The sequence below is a fragment of the Sander vitreus genome, chromosome 5 (genome assembly GCF_031162955.1).
Source record: "Sander vitreus isolate 19-12246 chromosome 5, sanVit1, whole genome shotgun sequence".
NCBI lineage: Eukaryota > Metazoa > Chordata > Actinopteri > Perciformes > Percidae > Sander > Sander vitreus.
The window spans coordinates 802,901-825,312 of record NC_135859.1 but is presented as its reverse complement, the minus strand read 5'-3'; the positions used below and the strand labels follow the sequence as shown (position 1 = coordinate 825,312).

Genomic DNA, 22,412 nt, shown 5'->3' with positions numbered 1-22,412 from the left:
GGAAAAAGGCCTTATTGGGAATATCCAAACGGAATATGCTGTTTACATTACCTGTACAAAATTTGGACTGTTGCCATATGTTATTTATAATAAAAATAGCAATTCAAATCCTCTCTGAATGTGTTTCAGAGCAAACGACTGTTAAACAAGCAGAACATAAACTTGAATATGAGCGCTGATCTCAGTTTTATATCCAGAGTCAGGCTGTGTCAGACTCTCCTGTTGATTTATTTAAATATTAATAAAAACATTTTAAACATTTTTGGTAATTGGGGTTATATTTACTCAAGCATAATATATATTTTTGTTTATCAAATTATCAGAAAAAACAGTAAAATGCATAGATTTCTGTCAAATAGGGTAGTATATAAACAGGGCATGAACATGGACTACCATGTGTTCAAACAGTGTGAATATATAAGATAGAGTAGGCACTATAGGGGCTTCTAAGGTTATGTCACTCTGTATAAAGCGGCCTGTGGGCTCTAAGCCGATAAGCTGCCGAAGGTGGTAATAACCTTATAAACACCAAGGTCTAAGCCTCATGCATACTACTATTCTACTATAAACTCAACTTCTTCGTCATTCAGACTGGAGATAAATGCTTCTGCAGCTTCGGAGAAGATTTTTTTTGTTTCACTGCAAAATGTATAGAAGCAAGCAGTCCACGTCCGTTCCACCATTTACATAAATGGCCGCAGTTCATCTGTTGTTTTAATCTGATGTTGATCCCCTCAGTGATCTCTGACCAATATAGGTATGTAGGAACGCTAAGCAGCGATCTGATGGGCCTCGGCTCACAAGTAGGTCAGAGGCCGTCAAATAGAGCTTATGCCAAACAGAAACAAAGTGCCAGCGAGCTCATGCTAGATTTCACAGGAGTAAAAGCCGATTAAAGAGGATCATATTACATGGCGGGGCCACATTCTTCAGGTTACACAGAGTTTGTATGACTGCACACACCTACTGTGTTCACTTATCCACTTCTGTTATTATCACACTCTCTTCTTTCACCAAACAAACTCACACTCACAAAGTCACTTACTTAGGTTGAAACCAAATCAAATGTGCACCATGGCTGAGATCTTTGCTGTTTCTAGAATGAGCATTTTTGTTAGAAGACAGGATGAGACAGATCTTTGCACTGATATCAATAATATGACATTTAATATTCACAAATCCTTGAAAGTAGTATTCCTTTTAAAATAAACTAATTATGACAATAAGTACACTGTAAAAAAATGTTTTTCATTTTTTGTCAGACATATTTTTGTCCAAGGGACTTGAAACATTGCATTGTTCTGACTATTATAAATGCAAATTGCTAGTTGATATTAGTTATTATATATATAGTTGTTATAAAAACTTGGGAATTAGTTGTAGAGACAAAATATTTTTGTACCCTCAACTGTTACATTGGCGGCACAATCCAGAATTCATGCAACTAGTTCACTCTTTATTTTAAGTTGATACAACCAAAGATCCTCCATACTAAAGATAGCACATTTCAAGCAGTGCCAATGGTATGAAACGGTCCACACTTCCTGTCTCTTAAAGGGGCGTGGCCTCGTTTAAAAGTAGTGAACGTCGTGTGGATGAAGCGTTACATTTAAATAATTTGTTAATATGTTAGTATGTTAGTTATGACGTTAGATATTTACACAGCTAAAAGACATTTAAGATCACGGAGATTACTTTCGTTAGGGCGTTCAGGAACATTAGCTGACATTAGCGTCTCTGTGTTGCCAGATCTGGCGAGAGTTTGGTCCTGAGACAGAAACAGGTCTCAAACAAAGTTCATTTTCTCCTGATGTGTCCGTCTGAAAAATGCCATTTTAGTGTCACAATGTTCTGGAGATATGTGGCTTGTGAGAAATGGGTCAAATATTTACTTTGGTGACAATGGGGCGAAAGAATCGCTCATAATCTGTGTTCACGTTCACTTCTCCCGCTGGAATCAACAGACTCAGACCTGCCGCTAGTCTCCTAAAGAGGCGTGGCCGTGGAGGAGTCAACCTGACACAGAGACAGGAAACTACTCTGAGTGGGGCCGTCTCGGTTCTAAACCGTCTCTGCTTATAACTTAGCACGTTTTACAGTATACAAAAATAACTTCATAAATGGGAATTGATCTCACTTTCTTTCATTATCAATTGAAATCAATGATTTTGCAAAATATTTTAACTAACAGATATCACGATCAACCTGTCCAGTTAATTGCATTAAGACAATTCTTTTTTGTATTACAAGTTTTCTAAAATGTTTGTTTATTGATGCAAATGAGGCATTATCTAATGAATTTAATAGAAATCTACAGGTGAAAATGGACAAAGTGGAGTAAAATACATGTTTTCTTTCCACTAGTCTGAAAGAAGACATGCGATGGAAGCAAAATAGCCCAAAAACTTAAAATTGAAAAACATTGTTTTTGCCTGTAGTGTCCCCTTCTTAAAGCGGTTGCACTGCACACCAGGTCTGGAACACAATTGGAACGCAAAATGTACAATTCTGAAGTAAATGCAAAACATTACATACATTTTAAATACAAAACAAAACACTTTTTTGTGTCATATTTCACTGATCAGCTTTGGTTCTTACGGTAACCTCAGCCGGCGCTGAAGTCGATCACTAAATGAGACGTGAAGGAGTTAAAGGGGGAGAAACGAATTCAGGAGAATAACACAACTACATTTCTTTTTTGGAGCAAAATTTGTGGATGTTTGTTTTTCATACCTTGATTAATCATAATTAATACATGTATCATGATGATTAATTGTTTTCGTCCAAACACTAAATTAAATAAGTGCTTTAGCACTATTTGCTTTCAGAAAATTAGATTTTAGGACTAAATAATGATGGAAATGACATTCTCAGACAGATTCTCCGCAGCGTTGACTGTCTGTGACCGAAAATTATTTCTGCTTCATCCAAATAACTGAAATCCAGATGACAGTCTGTGACTGACACAGAGTGTAGGAGATAAGTAGAATGTAACAGTAGAGCATGCTACACCTTGTTCTTCTAATGTGTTGTTAGTATTTGTTAGGGCTGCACCACATGAGGAAAATATCTATTTGGGATTATTTTTGACTGATATTGCGATTGCGATATGATTCACAATATGATCATTTTTGTATCAATTTTCATTGACAAATGAAAAAATTAAAGAAATGAAAATGATTATAGAGTGATTTATATGAGGATGTGAACCAAACAAAGATGTTTCTTTAGTCTGTAGGATAGGATTTGTCTCTGCAGCACCACAATACTTCATTAATATTTGACACATGTTTTGCCTTTAACAAACATTGCGGGATTGGGATATTGCGCCCCCCCTTGCGATTTGGATATTGCAGTAGTCCTATTGCGATTTCGAAAAAATTGCGATCTATTGTGCAATTTGTTAGAGATGTCTCCTTGAAGAAGATACCTCTGTCCACTGTGGTCCTTCCTCACACAATCACATGGAGCCTGCTTGACGCCAACAAAACAAGAGCACTTTTTCCTACTGCTGACTCCCTCACAAATTATATGGGTCTCCCTTGGCTTTTTTACAAGAAGGTCAATATTGATTTTTCATTCCCATGTGAGCAGCACTGAATAATCTTTTCCACGTCCATTTCTTACTATGTTGAAGCATTTGTCAGGCGCCTGGACGGGACTGGAGATAAAATTGGTAAGGCAAACAAATCCATTAAGACTTGTTTTTAACATCATTAGGTCTCATCCTGGAGACAATAGGATAATGTTGTGTGTGCTGGTGCTGTGAATAATAGCTGCTTGTGTCAAATCAACCTGGATTAACTTGAGACAGTGTCCAGTTGTGACTGAATCAACGTGAGCCATTTATTTCCCCATGGCCCCCCGCCATGCTCACCATAAATTAAAGCTGCTCTCGCAGCGCTGCTGGCCTTCCTCTATTTGTACAACCTGTTTTCTCAAGCAATCTCAGCAGAAGGAAACAAAGACAGGAAGTACAACTGCTTCCTTTTTTTCGCACTGAGGAATCCATAAGCACATTAGGAACGATATCTTGTTTGTATTGATTTCAGCTACACTTCAGCTTACGTTTACTGATTGCTTCCCTGACCCTGTGAACAGAGAACACACTTCAGGCTGGATTTCTCTTTGTCATAATTAAAATGATACGCCAAATGTCTTCATATGGTATTTATCACCCAGTGTCCATGCAGTCACTTCTGTCTTCCATGCCATCGTCCACCTTTTGTCCACCTTTCGTCCCAGCACCGTGTGTACTAGGGTGTTTGTAGCACGAATGGACAAAGAACCATGCAAGCAGTTTCCATGTGCCAATAAGCTGAGGAATTCCTCTGGGACCGCTCCATAAACAAAAGGACTCATTAATGTATAATCTCGTCTTCAGTGTGCAGCATGCATAGGGCTGTCACCCTGGACAAATTAAAACAAATTGTGGATTTGAAAATTCGTGACACTCTTACTCACGATCATTTCGATGAACATTAAAAAAATGATTGTAATGATTTTCCTCAGTTATAAAATCCTGCCCATAGTATTTTGCAACATAGTGAGCCTTTAACGGATTTAACGGATTCCTGGATTGTAGCAAATAACAAATTAATTCTTCATGGATTAATCTGCTGATTATGGCCTTGATTAAAATATTGTTTTGTTTAATTTTTTAGTGTAGGGAAAAAAGTGAAAAAAAATTCAGATTTCCTAAAGCCCAAGAGGATCTCATCAAAGTGCTTGTTTTCCTCAAGCAACACTCCAAACCAAAACATATATCATTTTTACCACAGATAAGACAAAAAAGCAGCAACTCCTCACAATGTAGAAGCTGTAACAAGGGAAGTTTGGGCATTTTAGATTGAAAATGACTTTAATGATTAATGGATGATTAAAAGATTTTAGCTGATTAATTGTTAGTGAATCGACTAATTGTTTCTACTGGATTGTATCTCAGTGTTTCACTGATACCTGAAGCTGTTTTTGGTCCTTGAGTGCTCTCATGCATTTGAATGGAGCCAGTCTGTGGAGGTGCCAACACACGGGCTCTGGCAAAACAATGCATCGGCATCCTGCAGGGTATAAAATATGTGCAAGCACACATTCCACGCTGTTTTTGGTCTGAATCTTCATGAACACATCCAACTAAAATAACAGATAAAAGAACTTCCACTGCAGTTCTTATTGAAGTTGAAGGAGAAAAAGAAGTCGACAAAAAAAATGCTTTTAATCAAATGTTTCTAAAGGAATGATTCTCTAGGATGCCAGTATGACATCAAGACATTTTCGTGTGCACAACAGGAAGTACTGTATACAGAGCGCAGTGTGTACAAAGGGTGCTGCTGTTTGGACAAAAATACAGGAGCGATGGTTTGATGAACCCAATCAAACAATCCAATCTGTACAGGTGAAGCTCAATGTGCTTTCATCACCTGTCCGAGCCTGCCTTCCCAACACGTGAAGGTCAGGCTGCACATTCATTAGATATTATGACAGTTGACAATATTGTAAACAGGAAGTGTCTCAGCGCAGTGTTCCTGATGTAAGGAGCATGTTCCAACAGCTCCGACCTGCCCAGCTGTCCATGACCATCTGAGATAAAACTCCATTTGACAGACAGAGCAGATAATTGAACACAGGCTCCCATTAACACATACGGCTAATTACTCAGCATCCGTCACATCTAATTTCCACTGTTGCTTCATTTAGCACAACGGTTCTCAACCAGGAGCCGGCGATGCCTAAAGATCTGCTTCCTTTCCAGCAGTTCAGAGTTTGATTCGCTGACTATACTTCCAGCAAGAAACGTGTCTCACGCTTTTAGGGCAAGACACCTGATTCCAGGCTCTGTCTCACTCTCTCACACCACCTGAACAAATCTCACAAAAAAACCATTCCTTGGTGAAAAATACTATGCAGGTTACAGGCTTCCTCTGCACACAGAACACCAGTCTGGATTGAAGGGTCAGTGTATATGGAGGTAAGATGTTACACAAGTCCACGTTTATCAAGTCGCATTATTTCATTAAAGTAGCCGTCCTTAGCTCCACAAAATCTATTTTACTGTGGGTCCAAACTGCTTTTCTCTGGAGCTTCTACATATACATATTCTGCCCTGTGAACTTTATTATTACAGGGACTTTTCAGTTTTGCTGCTTGAATGCAATGTCTCACAATATATGCAACAGTGGCATCACTGACACTTCACTATCTACTAAAAATGACCTATGATGAAGGGCAACAGATAGTAACAGTTTATTGTACTATAAGTTACTGGAGCAGTTGCCTTATTATACAGATCATGAATACACATGAATAGGAATGTCAGTGTTTTGTAAGTCATGAATAAAAATTGTCTACTTACTCTCTGCTATTGACATTAAATTGATATTTTAGGTGTTGGTAATCAGTGTTGCATAGTTTTGAGACTTTGGTGCTTCATGGATTTAAACGTTTTTAACACTGTGGTCTCTCTCCTCCTGGTCCATTTAAAAGGTCAGTTCACCCAAATTACTAAAAATACCTCATGTCCTCCGGTGGCATCTATCCACACAGATTTCTGTCCCAAACCTTTAATACAAATGAGGTGAATTGAACTGAATTTGTGGCGCTCACAGCATTAAGAAAAATTCAACAGCAACATCTTTCCAGAGCAAGGTGGGAAGGGACGGTGTGGAGGTTGGGGTGGTGGATGGGGTTGCTCGCCTGACTCCCTTGTGGGAGTCTGGAGTTATCATCCCATCACACTGCAATCCACATTTGCTTTTTGTTTGGCCGTTTCAATCTTTCTCCCAACCAAAGGTTTAGTTGCCTAAGCTTAACCCCACAATGGTTGCCAGGTGCAGATATTGTAAAATAAATATAAAAAATGTAATCATTGAACAGATAGTTTCCAAAATAGTTCAATATCTATGTTGAAAGACAATATATTCCAATGAGTGAACCCCCCATGTTACACTTGTGCAGTCATATGACAGCAGATCTGTCTGCATTAGTGTTGTGAGTGAGATCTACTGCTTACGGTCTTAATGTGTGGCCATGGCTGCTTGCTGGAGTTGATGAATGAAGCTGCCACATTAGCATGACAGTTCTCGCTGAGGGAATGGATGGATGGAGATGAATTACCAATAGCATTCTGGAAAACTGTGTCTGCCACTAATGGAGAGGAAACCTCTACACAAAGGTGTGTTGATCCTGACATCACCAGACCAAACTGCAAATGTGAGTTACTTTGGAACCTCTAAGGCCATTTTCGATTTCCAAAAGGGCGCTATCATGGACCAAAATGCCCCTGGACACAATTGGGTAGACCTACAACCAAACAGAGCAACGAAAATAAAGTATGTTTTTTACGTTACGGAACAGACAGATCTAAGTTGTGTTCTGCATCCCGTGTGTAACCAGAAGTAAGTAAGGTAACAGGAATAAACCGTGATCTTCTTCTTAACACCAACCAAGTAGCTTTGGTGCCTAAACCTAACCAAACAGCAACCATTTTACAACGTTAACGACATGTCGACATGTGACCATTATGTTCTCTGGTTTTGTTATGAGGACAGAAAATGGGAGGGGGACCAGACACATGTGCCAGAGCAAATGAAACATGAGCGTGCAGATTGGTCTGGTTCCCAGGCTCATGTGTGGTGTTCTGGTACATTTCAAACATTTGTCAACAACAGGATGTAAAGAAGCACAACACGATCCACTGAGAGTGGAGCTACAGAAAAAACTTGAGTCACTTTGTTATCCCTTTAGATATCTCATATTATTCACCTGAGCATATACACCGCTTAACACCGCCCGGAAGTCTCCGGCACAAACATCTCAAGAATCATGCAAATGGTCTCTCACTGATTTCCCTGTAAATTTGCTTCCATAAATGGCCTGCAACACAGCCTGCATCCAGCCCTGCCTCCAACTTAATTGTTAACAGTGGAACATTGGAGATTTTGACTGGTTCTTGCTTAGACTGTTTTGCATGTTAACTACACTAATTGTACTTACTAAGCTGTGTCCAGAGCTTTTGGCCAAATCCCAAGGCCTTCATCAGCAGAAAATAAGCCATGTAATACCTAAGTAAGTCAACCTGGCATTTACCACAGATACAAATTGTGTGTTTAATATAAGTCCAAAGGCAGGACGTTGTTTTACTTTTCAGGCAGCCATTTTGTTCTTCTCATTTCGGTATGCTATTAAAAAGTAATTTGCAGAGACTTGAATCATATAACTAATACACATTGAGAAACTAGCTGTATATTTCTTTGTTACATTTCTGTCACTGTGCTTGTAGCAGGGACCAATGTTTGGAACTGCTCATCATCTTGCATTTAAGATTGTCCCACAATCCAATAAATGACAGCTGTCACAAAGCCACAGCTGGAAATTCAATTGTATATGACAAATAATAACCCATCATGATTTCTTACATCCAAAAGGTTGATATTAGTTTTTTTAAAGTTTTTTTTTAGCCTATTTAGCTTTTAAGCTTGTAGATTTGGCCTGTGGCGATATGGGTCATTTCTGCTAGATCAACTGAGCCTATCATTATCTAGATTTATATTTTTATTATTTTTATTATTTTTTGAGTCAGCAAGCCATTGGCCCACTGTCCAAGCCTAATGGGAGCTGTTGATTGATAAGAACAATGACAAGATGTTCACATTTTACCGGCCACGGTAGATATTAATCTATGAGAATATAGAAAGACAACTTGAGTGATTTCTTTTAGATTTTTAGTGTATGTAGCCCTTGCACCTTTGTCAGAGACCCGTAACCTGACACTGGCTGACTGGGGAAGTAGAGTGTCACCTCACACTTCTCTATCAGTCAGAAAGGGTATTGTCTTTCCGTCAGGCTGCAGTGGTGTGAGCGGAGGCCAGGAAACATGACCAGCAGCTATTGTTAGGCTGATGTCACCCTGTCACTCCCAGCCAAATGAGGGTGTGTGTGTGTGTGTGTGTGTGTGTGTGTGTGTGTGTGTGTGTGTGTTCGGGGGGGGGGAATGATTAGTGATAAGGGGTGGAGTTAGTGAGAGCCTGAACTACCACGGCACTTGAATTTCCCAGCTTCCTCTGTGCCAGCCTGCTGGCTCCGACTGATATCTCTGTGATAGTGGAGGCAGCAGCTGAAGCAACAGTGACGGGTGTCAGGTAAATGTGCTGGAAGGAAATCATAAATTAGGGATGATCATTTACATATCTGCCTGGATTATATGAGGGATACATTCTACCATCAGGTATCTGTGACAGCTAGCAGGCGGCATTATCTGCTGGAAGATTCAGTTTTAAATAAGCTACTTAGTTTTTGTTTCAGACAAAAAGTTAATTCTCAACTAAATCTTGTATTGGTATTAGTTATGCTACATCATACTCAGATTGAGCAATTGAAAATACAAATTCCAGGCTGCACCATTCCATCAAATGGAATTATTTTATAAACCAGCAAATATGTTACACAATGACAAACTGTGGCTATGGATAATCTCAATACTTGAGATTTGGTATGGACAAAAACATTTTCTGCATTAGAGATAATGTTTTCAAATGTTAAATTCTGATCACGATCCGTACACTTGTGTCTTAAATTGGCATAGATAAACCAGGAACTATCTGATCAAAGAATAAGTAATGAAATTATAAAACTAATGCTACAAGTTCTACACATGAAATAAGTCCCACCAACTGTCCTGGTGTAGCTGTCCTGTAAGCAGGGGATTTACTATCTACAGCTTCAAACTGCACAAGATAGGTATGTCATTGGGAGATTCCAGCATATACTTTATGTTAAAACATTAGTACAGATGAACTACTTCCCCGACACAATCTTATTTCTGGCACTGTAGAGAAAGGGTTGAAGGTGGATGGGGGGGGGGGGTTACAGAAACTATATATAAACAGTTGACAAACCCAAATAATACACTTTTATGTAGGCTATACTTTTGGTGTCTGGGCAGAATTTTTGCATTGGCATTTGTCTTGGACTCATGACTTCAGTATTTCTAAAATCCGATTCCTTTCTGTAACTCAATGACTTTACTCATCTTTCAGCAGTCTTTCTAAAAATCTAAAAGAAATCACTTAAGTTGTCTTTCTATATTCTCATAGATTAATATCTACCGTGGCCGGTAAAATGTGAACATCTTGTCATTGTTCTTATCAATCAACAGCTCCCATTAGGCTTGGACAGTGGGCCAATGGCTTGCTGAGAAGAGGAGGTGGGACTCTCTATATAGACACTGCAAATATGGCCATACAAGGGCACTAAAATACAAAATGAATGCAAAATCTGGATGGAGTACTCCATGCAAAGCATATGCAAAGAAGCTGTCTGTTGATTGACATCAAGAAGATGACGAACAAAACATTTACAAAGTCAGCCTCCTTGTTTCTTTCAGTGAGAGGGGACCCCCACTCTCCCTTCTTTCCATCACTTCCCAATCTAAATTTGCTTTCTCTACCTCCTCATGCTCCTGATTTGTCTCATTCCTTTCACATTTACCCACTGTCCACTGCAACATGACCAGATAATTGTGTCAAGCTGTGCTCCAAGGCATTATACAAATAAAGTACCCAGTGAGTGGGATTATCAGAGAGGTTAATTAACTGATGTTAGACCTGATCTTTGTGGCCCGATGGACTTGACAGATCAGAAAGGACACATCCAGATTACCCTCAATAAGGAGCCACAGAGCGCAGGCTGCTAAGCCGCACGCATGCGCACACACACACACACACACACACACACACACACACACGTCTGCTTCACTATCTGACGTGTGTAGCAGAGAGCACTGATACAGAGGGGGCCCCTCGTGCTTCAATAGGAATGTAATGGCATGCATTATGAGCACACACACACACACACACACACACACACACACACACACACACCTGCACAAACACATTAATCTATGACAGGAGGTTCAACAGATGGAACCGGTGTGTGTATCTCGTTCTGTGTCCGTCAGCTAGTTGCCATTTTTGCATTCACGTCCACCCCCACCTCCAAAATACACGCTGTACCGGTTCATGTTTCAATCCTTCCCCGGGGTTCCAATGAACTCACCTCCAACATCTCCCGTCCATTCCAGGACTAAAACACATATGTTCATTCACCAGCTTTGGCTCTTTAAATACTCTCCACGCTATTCTGCTCTGGTTGCCGGGATGCAAGAAGCAGCGCGCAAAATAAAGAGAAGTGGAGTAAAAGCAGGGAGGCTGGAAGGTGACTGGCAAACACTTCTAACTGTGGTGGTTTGGGCTGGAGGGGGGCACATGACCAGGGTTCCTTTCACCCAATGTAAGCAGCACAGTGAGACGTCCAGGTTCTGCTGCAACAGTTAAAAAAAAACTCATTCATAGTCACACTGACATTTGTAATAACACTGATTACAACAAATATAAGAATATAAACAAACACATGGATGTCTCATGTCAGCTGATGGCACTGTAACAGTTTTCTGAAGACTTTCCCTCTTGTAACTGCGGACGTGATTGGTATTTACACGAGGCCTGTCGAGTGCTGAGCTATGAGAACGGACACGCAGACACCAAAGATCATATCGAAAACATTTGATGTGGAAAGATAAAGAAGTTATGATGATGTATACTAAGCCCACAGGTGCAACTTGATGGGAACTGTAGTTGTATCAATCTAAAGCTTTCCTAAAGCCATGATGGCTTCAAATAGCAAGTGCAATAGTAGACATTCATTTAACTCCTATTTGAAAAGTAAACTTTAGGAACATGTAGCACTAACACTGGAACCCCCGTCACACTAGAAACATCCACACATGATCAATTCAAAATTTAAAGTTTTAAATGCACACTCAGCTCTAATACGTACTGTACATATCATCCATCATATATGGATATACACATGTTTACATGCATAAACTGTATACTGTATATAACAGCTTTTATTTGTCATCACTGGCGCAATAACCAAATCGTGAAAGGCTGTGACATATCGCAATAGACACTCAAAGATTTTTTGTGTTAGTTGAAAGAAAATATCAGCAGAAAACCTGCTCTTTCAAATGTAACTGTCATTCTTTTCTTAATGGTGCCTTTTATATTCAACTCAATGTTCAATTTGTTCAATAAAACCAAGCCACTGACAGGACGCCTGAAAAGGCTCATCATACAGGCATGGACTCAGCGGCGACAGATCCTTCCCGCTGCACCACACAGACCTTGACACACAAACAGACGTTTATGGCAGCAATCTAATCTGCTAGCTTGGCGTTTGACTATCAATGATTACTCAATCTTGTTAGCGCAGCAGCTACCCAGGTGGCACATGCAAATATCCAGCCATTGACTGTACAGCTTTTGATTACATACTGTATATTGGGTCAAAAAATGCTGAATTTCCATTATAGTAAATGCAAATGAGGCTGAAGGTCACAGATATTGAAGAATCAGTGAATTTATTTGGCCCTGGGTTTGTTATCTGGAGCCTCTGATCTGTGTGCACGTTGTAGTGGCTTTTACATTCAGTCTTTAGTGGAAATGATGATATTTACAGTTAATAAAATGTTTTCTTGATGCATATTGATGTGTCACAGCGATACCGACCCTTTTTTACTAAAGTCAACTTTGGTTTCTGGAATGAGAGTTTCCAGGATTTTAGAACAATCCATCTTGTTTTAGGATTTTCTGAAAATTAGAATAAACTTGTATTAGTTTGTTGGTCCTACAGTTTACAGACAATTATCACTGTGGAGGAGCTAAAACCAGCTAATGTTTGGTATTTTGACTTACATAGTCTGCAATCCATTGGAAACTATCCAGGGCCACAGGAGCAAAAAACAGTCACCTTGACCAAAGGAACCAGGGTCTAAATTTAGTTCCTGAGCCCAAAAAACTCCCTGCTCTGCAGTCAGTACTTTCATGCTGTTATTTTTTTAGTCTTTATGGTTTTTTAGATGACGTGGAAACACAAACAGGGTTGGGTGACTTTAAGTTCCCTTGTTCAGTTTCTCTGGGATTATGTGGTCAGAGCTATTAACGTTATCGTGGCAACAACAAATACAGAAATGTTATGTTAATGTGGAAAACCTAAACATGTTTCTGCAAGTTGACTTTTCTAACATAGGCCTACTAAAATGAACGGCTGCCTGAAAGATGTCAAAAACACAAATCTAAAGTCTAAAACTTGATGCGATGCCTTGAAAAAAGGTCAGCATTGACGTTAAAGCAGCCACCATGTGTGGAAGAATCATGTGAGTTATGGTTAGTGAGCTCTATGGTCACAACTTGGGCCTGTAAGGGCATGTTCATGCTGTACACCATTACAAACAAAGCCAATAAACTTATTTTTATCCAATTGGTGTTTAATGTATTGAGTCAATTGAAAATGTATCACAGTATTTGCCAAGCGTTACTTAGAATCATCTATTGAATTAGATTTTTTAAAAGTGTTTGACAGATGATGAAAATGGTTTTGCTTTGATCATATTACATCATTTCTTTGTATCACTGCCTACTTGTATATAAGAATGGTTCAATCACATCTGATTCCATTACTCCACAAACTATTATTTCCATTCATTTTTGGCCTTTTGTTTGTGTGACATCGTCCCCGCTCCAAACCCAATAATCCAACCTTTAAGGGCCTCTCAGGGTCCCGTAGCTAACGACGTGAAGCACTGCACCGTTATGTTGTGTTACACCCCATTTCTCCTATAACAATGTTAGCAGCGACGACATGATGCACAGAGATCTAAAAAGTGATACAAACATGCATCTAATCAAAAGATGACACGTCGTCATGGTAATGGTGAGGGCCTCCCCAACAATGGCAGGATGGAAAAAGCCAGCGAGAGACGTAGCGGTGAGGCAATGTTTGCCCAACAGTCAGATCTCGTAAACAGAGAGGGGGGCTTTTGCAAGCAGCTGCAGAAATTCCAGGCTGCTGCGATTAAAAAGTAACACCCACATTGAGGGAGGGGAGGGTGTTTGAACAGGCCAACCCTGCCTCTGTTTTAATGAAAAGAGAAGAGCCATTTGCAGTAAAAACAAGAACGTCTCAGTGGCACATTGGGCCGAGCCCACTTTTCCCTGCGTGCTGACTCCCAGGTCCCTTCACGCAGAGACACAGAATGAAAAGAAAAGACACAGCTCCAACATGCTGTCCTCCCGAGAGCAGCCGAGGCTCTGCAAAGGATGTGTCTGTGAATTAAAGATGTTGTAACAATTCCAAGTTTTGCTGTACAATTAATTGTCTCAGAAATAATTGAGGTTAACAATAAAGTTGTCTCTTTCAGTTATATTTAAAATATATATTATATATATTTTATTTATTTATTACTTTTATAATCATATTAAAGTTTTGAATGAATTCCAGGATACATCTTTTGGTTATATCACAGATAATTACCAGATAATATAATAATACAGGTACACAGTCTATGAAGTAAACAATGCCTCTTTATTACCTGTATAATAAAGAGGCATTGTTTATCTGCATCCCCCCCCCCCCCTTTTCATTTTTGTTGCTATGAACCGTCATACCTCTTAGGTTAAACAAAGAAACGGCGATTACGTTAAAAAAAATTGACAATTAGACAATTATTTAATAATTGTTACAGGCCTACCAAAAACCAATAACCACGCAGTGAGTCGGGGCTTTTGGGGCCGTATTGTTGTTGGTATTACCCGCTTGTTAATCCTTCTCTGGAACTGAAGACTTGTCCAGGCCTGACAGAGACACAGCGATGCCCACTAGGCTGACCACACACACACACACTTCAGATCCTCCTTTCCCTCTATAATTTCTGCCCCCCCCCCGCTCCCGTCCATGTGGCAGCCCACCATATAACCGTAATGGCACACAGTGAAAGAATCCAGGAATGCCATTAAAGCATTTCCAGTGACAAAGCACATTTTAAAGTGAGCTACAGCTGTTATGAATATGTGGAGCCAAAGATCCTGGCGGGACACCGGGGCCCCACGCACTCCACCTATTGGCTGTGCTGCCTGATGAAAAAAAGAAATAGCTCTTTGCCATGTGGATCATTTGAAGTAACATGTTTCACAGTGGGTCATGAGATGGGATGAGTTGCCACATCCCTGACAGAATGTGGACGCAGGAGTCACGGCGCAGCAGCAGCATGTGTCTCTGTCCAAGCGCGTCTCCCTGCAGCTTTTATGGTCACAATAAAGTGGGAGGTGCGGGGGGGGCAGATTGGAGGACTGATTGTTTTTCAAGACGAGCCCTTTGATACATGGCTGAAAAATACTGAATGAACAATCTAAGAACCACACCCGTGGTTTTAGCCCTCTTCCTACTTTTCACTGTGACTGTTCACGGTAACCACGTTTCAAACAATGTCTCTTGTACACATGTGAATGTACTTTGTCCAACACTCAGGGATACATTTGCTTCCATTCATTTCTGTATGATATGAAACTCCAGTAGCAGTAGAATCTTGAATGTTCGCTGTGGTGTATTACACAGGCTTCGAGATTGGGTTAATTGATTTTTAAACCGTAGACAAAAATGAACCAACAGCTGCTTGGAACTAGCTAGGATTATCAGCCATGCTCTCAGAAGCTGTCAGATAAAGATGAATGACAGAAACAGGAACAAACCTTTTCACTCATATATAACAAAGATCCTTCCTCGGCCAGTTGGTCAAAATCACTGTCCTCTCTCTAAGACCAAGTGACCTCCATACTTTATTTTTATTTTTTAAGAGGTATGAAAAGCTAAATATTAATATTGCTGCTCGAGCTTGGAGACTCCAGTGCTGACCAGATACATGAAAAGAAAATATGCTCACATGCAAAAGTGCACATGTTATAATTTGGCTTCAAACACTGTGTGCTATGGCTTTAAGGCGATGAAACCACCAGCTCCTTGGAACAAGAGCTTGACAAATAAATTGTAACAGCAAGCATTCAACATTTAAAACCTGCAAAAACACTGGTATGGTCCTTTAAAGAATCGTCACCAAAGCAATCCTATGTTGCATTTCTCCCCTCACTGTACCATTCCCTAACAGCCGTGAATGTTTGCCTGTCATCTAAAGCTCAGCGCACTGTTGAGTCTCATTAATACAGACAGAAAAAAATATATTAACCTGTCATTTTGTCATTTTGATTTATTGAAAGAACTAAATTAATCTGCCACATTGGTCAGATTTATGTTCCTGTTTTCCGACACAGAAACCAGTGTCAGTACTTTCAGGATCCGTTCTGCACTGCTATCAGGAACATCACACTATTCTAAAAACATTGGGATTTGTTTTTAGGAAATGTGCTTTAAAGGACTTATTAGTATACCAGATGACATGTGATGAATATTTTGCAGTGTGGAAGCTGTGAGTGGCAGGGGGAGGGGAGTGAAATCATACACCGATACAGCCGGAGCTCCCTCCTCCTCCTCCTCCTCCTCCACCACTTTTCTATAGTTGTTAGAAAAACAAGCTGGAAGAGCTACAATCCACAAAAAGGAGTGGCTCCATATACTAACATGTTCATTACATGACATTATTCACTCAGGGAAATGTCACGCCACTGTCTGTCTCTGAGCAGAGAACAGCTTTGAATGTCAGCGTTTCAACATGCTGCAAAAACCCCTCTCCCAACAAGTCATTTAGTGTCAAATAATGGTCGGGGGATGAAATTTGAGGGCTGACCTATTTCAGGAGGCTTAAAAAAATGACATATTTTAAAGTAACACAGAGTAAGAACACTGCACTATAATTAAGGAAATTACACTTGACTGAAAGGATTCCTTGAAGCAGGGTTGTTTGTATCAGAAACTGGAATTGTCACTAAAATAATTCTTAGGGTTTAATAACGACTTTGTTCAGATGGAGGTTTCTTACACAGTCACTTTAAAAGATGTGGGCATTCTGCAGATGAACGTCCAGTACAAAGACAGTATAGTCAGAACATGTATTCTCATACTGCACTGACTTTAATGAAAAAAATCAGGCAGATATATCCCAGGATTGACTATCACAATGAGTACTTTTATGCAGATCTTACGGTGGGCCCAACACACAAAATACAAACATGAGAAATGTTCTCCAAATCCAAATTCACCTAATGTTCTAATATGTCTTACTGTCAGGCAGTGAATGTCTGGCCCTGTTGTGATAAAGGTCGGTGGACAACAATAGAAATAAGGTGATTCATGTTATCCCTGACAAAGTCAGATATGTTGTATTTTAACGGAGTGGCATACCAATCCAAAGTCACACACTCCAGGGAGTTTAGTTTAAGTTTACTGTTGCTTTTTTTGATGCACATTCCTCTCAATGTTTGTGTTTTCCCTCTCATATGTGTTATGGTAATTGGATTTGGAATTGCATTGCCTTAGTGTTTTGTCCTGTACGTATTTTGTCTGGTAGACCACCAGGAGATCCAGATGCTAACAATTTCTTATTATTTAAAAATACATAGAAGATTGTGCAGCCTAGAAATGTCCCTCTGACTGCATTTCTAGTTTACCAAAGATCCTTCAGATTTGAGATTTTACAAAGTATACAACAAGAACTGCACCACAGGTTTAGAATATTTTCTATGACTAAACACACATTTTGGATTACTGATGAAGCATAACATTGTCTTTTGCCTTCCTTCCAGACAGTGTTTTCTGCTCCAGCACACTTTGAACGTCAACTTGCAGAGACTTGAAACCACAGTGAGTAATCCACCACCGTGAGCATCACGTCTGCGTTAATTGTTGTGGGAGTTAAATTATTGTTCTGTGGTAAAACAGAGCGGATTCTTCAGATCCATCTGCACACTCACCAACTTTAAAACACTAAAAGCAAGCTCAAACTATTTCCTATATAAGCCTTTAAACAACAGACTAAGATAATTCACATATCCATTTCAATGTTATTTAGTTATGTTAAGGATTCAGCTTTCTGAGTGGAGATGTGAGTTCATATGAAACAGTTTACTATCGTGTGTGTGTGTGTGTGTGTGTGTGTATAAGAGAGGAAGCATGGCCGAGTATGTAACAGTACACGATTTTGTTTCTGTTTCGTAATAGTTTGGCACTGAGCCGACTCCCAGCTCCACACACACACACACACACACACACACACACTGCCAGACAGGGAGATCCCAGCATTTTTGGGTGTGTGCCAGGCTGGAATACCACCAGATCCAGTTTCCTGCATTTCCTGAGCCGCTGCCAAAACTACATGCAACACCTCTCTATCGCTCTCTCTCTCTCTCTCCCTCTCTCCGCCTCAGGTCTTTTTGTCATCTCCGCTCAGCATCTTTTTCTGTCACCAGGAATTTCTTTTATGTTTTACACTCTTTACACTCTCATCTCTTCAGATTCTGCCAGGTCATTAAAAAGCTAAAATAAGTTTTACCAGCTGCCTGTCATCATTCTTTATTTGGGTTGTGGTTACCGTTTGAGAATGCAAAATGTTAATGCAAGCTACACACATATCAAAAAACATATTTTCAAATTTATACACGAATGTATATGTAGTGATTTTGCCAGAATTGCCCCCCATTGTGTCCCAGAGCTCTACAGAGTGATTTAACAGCTCCTGTAAACACCGGCTGCTCCCATTTGGTTCAGATCAGATTAAAACTTGTCCGCCTCAGTGAGGCCTTTTTATACTTAGCACACATCTTGTTTCTATTTCCAAAGATGCATTTACTGCCTTCAAATGTGGTTTTGTTTTGCAGCTTTGAGTATGCTTAGTATGCTGGCTCCACTCTGTCTGCCTAGCAGCCATAAGCATCCTTTTATTGTCCCATGACCATTACGCTGAATGACTACATACAAATGACCCCCACAATAACTGCACATCCTGAGGAATCTTTGAAGCATATGTTACATGGAGCACGCGTGTACGGCCACAGGAAACTTGTCTTGATGAAAATAAAGAGATTTCAGCTAAACATATGACAATAATAGGTGTATAGAATTTAAATCCATCTGCTGAAGCTTTTCCGTTGTTCATAAGTCTAATAACTTTAACAGGACGCTCACTTACCATCATATCCTGTGATGGCAAATGTCAAGCAAGCTATCCACTCAAATGACTATGCAGCCGATACACATACGTATATAACAAGAAAACTTCTAAATATGCCATTAATGAATCATAGATGTGAAGTGAAAACAATGAATTGGATGGCGAGCGCTCTCTCCAGGCTCATCTCACCATCCTCCACACATAATTGTCTCTATATTGAGGCTATTGGTTTCAGCCCTACTTAAAATGCATTGCCATGCATTGGGTTGCTTTAATGTGCAGTGCTAATGCAGTCACTAATGTACACATCACATTTAGGGAAGTCTGTAAATGATCCATTATAAATAAAAGATGACATGCAGCATCCACAGTCGCTCAGACAGTATAGATCTGCCTGCTGCAGACCACTGCGTACCAATCAAACAACTTACTGTCATTAACTGGCAACACAACACAACGGCAAATAAGGAACCCTTTGCAAAAGGGTTTATAGTGGCTTTATTAATGGTTAACAAATAATTAACTAAAGCTTTCCAGATAGAAGTCGTTAATAGAGACAACTTTTGGTCTACCAGGTTGTAAAAAAAATGCCTTTGACTGATAGGACCATTTTCCTTCTGAAAAAAAGGGGTGGAAGCAAAATCTGTTAATTAATAACTTATTAGCCATTTGATTTGATAACATTTATAATGCTGTTATCACCTAATTGCTAAATAAAAAGCTTTTTTACAACCTGGCAACCAGAAATATGTTGTTATCTATGGTTTAGTCAGTAATATACAGTTAGCCTATGCCTGTTTGTAACCCATCAAATAGCCCAACTTGAAAAGTTGTTAATACAATATACAATATACAATACAATGACTCTCAGTGGTGGTATGTGTCCAATCTGTCAAAGGGAATTTTCACAACAAAGTAAAAGTTGTTCTCATTAATCTATAACTGATCTATAAAGCGTTAGTAAATGACTTATATTGATTAATAAAGCTGTTAGTCACAGTTTATTCCCCTTTATAAACGATGCTTTGTTAGAAAGCCTCATTATAACGTGCCCCCAAGATCCAGCCTCAGTCCAACAGAGACTGACAGCTGGCCATTTTCAACTTTTCCCAGCCGAATCTTCAGTATCAACTTAGTTCAAACTCTACATTTCTGCAAATAGGCTACATTTGTTGTGTGCTCACTGACATGTAAGACACAGGGCGCGTGGCTTTGAGAAAAGACTCTAAATGAACATTTTTGATTTCCTTCAGAAAGTCGCATATTACAGCAATATGTTATCAACCATGTAGCCTATTGTGATGTCCAAATGTGCAGAAATAGGCTACTATAGAAGGTGGCACAGAAAGCAAAAAGCGTCCAATGACGAAAGTCTTTCAAAAAAGAGCTTTTGTTTTTAATAGGACCACAATTAGCCTAATTGGATTCAATGAAGAAACCCATGGTAAAGTAAATCTTCAGAGTCACACACATCCCTGAATGTCCCAGAATCCGTTGACAGAGTAACTTTACAGAGGGGGAAGTGTTCAGCTTACCTGCTTGAACTGCTCCTCATAGGTCCAGTCGTGGTGCTGGGGCTGCGGGGCCGAGGGAGACTCTGCGCGGCGGGCCGGGGCAAAGGCCGCCGGGGCTCTGGCCATGAGATGCATCGGGCTGCTCTTCGGAGGCAGACCGGCTCCCTGGAGCGAGGACGCTCGGTGCTGGTAGTGGTTTAACCCGACATCATCTTCGCCCTCCTCCTCCTCTTCATCCATGATGTCCTGCTCCTCCATATCGTCTCCCTCCTCTTCCCGTTCCTTACCGTCGCTGCCCGGTCTGGAGGAGCTCCCGTCCTCGGCGGCTCTGCGGACCTCCATGTGTGGGAGCGACGAGTTGGCAACTCCGGCGGCCAGAGCGCCGCGCATCGCCGCCTGGTAGTGGCGAAAAGCCAGCGCTTGTTGGTGTATCTGCGACTCCACCATGGAGCGGAGGTCTTTCTCTGTCTCCGCCTGCCGGAGCTTCTCCTCCAGGGCCAGCCGCGCTGCCTGTTGCCGCTGCAGGTTTTCCATGACCGCTTCGAGCTTCATGCCGCCGCTGGCGGGCTGCTGGGACTGGACGCCGGGGAAGGCGCTGTGAGAGGAGGCGGAGGGAGCCGGGATGGGAATGCCACTGGCGGGCGAGAAAGAGCCTTGCTGCGGAGGGGGGGAGGGGGGGGGGACGAGAGGATGGTCGTGTAATGATCATCACCAGCACTTTATAAGATTAAAACACGTTAGCCTCTTTACACACACGCAGACAGCTCTGTCTGACTTTTAGTTGAATATAAAGTGGTTTTTACATATTACACATTGAGCCTACGAATGTGACAAAACAAAAAATTGCGATAAAACACTGTTAAATTGACCAAATTCAAAGTTTTTGAGTGTGAGTAAAATGTTAAGCGCGTTTGAAAAAGAGGACAAGCTTTACAGTAAAGTAGTGCATTGTAATAAGTCGACAGAAATCAAGCCTGGACGCTTACCAAAGCAGATTTAGTTGCTATACTTGCGTTATCAACCATGCTTCTCTCCGTCGGATGCGCCGAAATGTTATCTACCGGATCACGCGAGTCTTCCTTCAGTCCTGGCCACGTTCCGCATTCAGCATCCAAATATGTTGGTCTCGATAGTTAGGCTGAATAAATACTTGAAATCAGTTTGGTGTTGAATGGTGGAGCCCCGAGCTGCTTTGGCAACAAGTGGCAACTGTAGTGAGAATAACCTCTGGAGGCAGAGATCAGACCCCCCCCACACACACACACACACACACACACACACACCCCCGCCTCCCCCCTCCCCCCGCTCCATCTACTAACTGCGCGTCAATACTGAGAGAGATCTACAGTATGGAGGCTTACACACTGCTCTGCTGAGGACACCTCACTCTGAGTTATGTAAAAACAATTAAAATAAAATAAGTCATGGTAATAAGTAATTGCATTAATCATTTTTGGATTGTTGAAATGCAGGTGCCATAAAACATGTTTTTTTTTACTTTGGTACAGCTACATCTGCCTATTGAGTTGTATTTTTCCCTATCATGTATTGTATATTCATATTGCAATAACCAGTGGTGAAATGTAACTAAGTAGGCTACATTAACTCAAGTAGGCTACTGTTCTAAAGTAGAAATATTGAGGTACTTGTACTTTACTTGAGTCTTTTCTTTTCATGCCACTTTCTACTTCTACTCCGCTACATTTCAGAGAGAAATATTGTACTTTTTACTCCACTACATTCATCTGTTCCAGCTTTAGTTACTAGTTACTTTAGTTACTCCACTACATTCATCTGTTCCAGCTTTAGTTACTAGTTACTTTAGTTACTCCACTACATTCATCTGTTACAGCTTTAGTTACTAGTTACTTTAGTTACTCCACTACATTCATCTGTTACAGCTTTAGTTACTAGTTACTTTAGTTACTCCACTACATTCATCTGTT

The 22,412-nt window shown here is 40.4% G+C and overlaps 1 protein-coding gene across 1 annotated transcript in view; it reads right to left on the bottom strand.

The window, feature by feature from the left end:
• The window catches only part of arid3c (AT rich interactive domain 3C (BRIGHT-like)), an 88,658-nt gene extending 66,978 nt beyond the window's left edge, over nt 1-21,680 (bottom strand). The window contains exons 1-2 of the mRNA XM_078249956.1: nt 21,453-21,680; nt 20,488-21,123 (exon numbers count right to left, since the gene is read on the bottom strand). Coding sequence (XP_078106082.1) covers nt 20,488-21,123; nt 21,453-21,491 — 675 coding nt within the window. The 5' untranslated portion in view covers nt 21,492-21,680. The remainder of the gene's footprint in view (nt 1-20,487; nt 21,124-21,452) is intronic.
• Nucleotides 21,681-22,412: the final 732 nt, after the last annotated feature.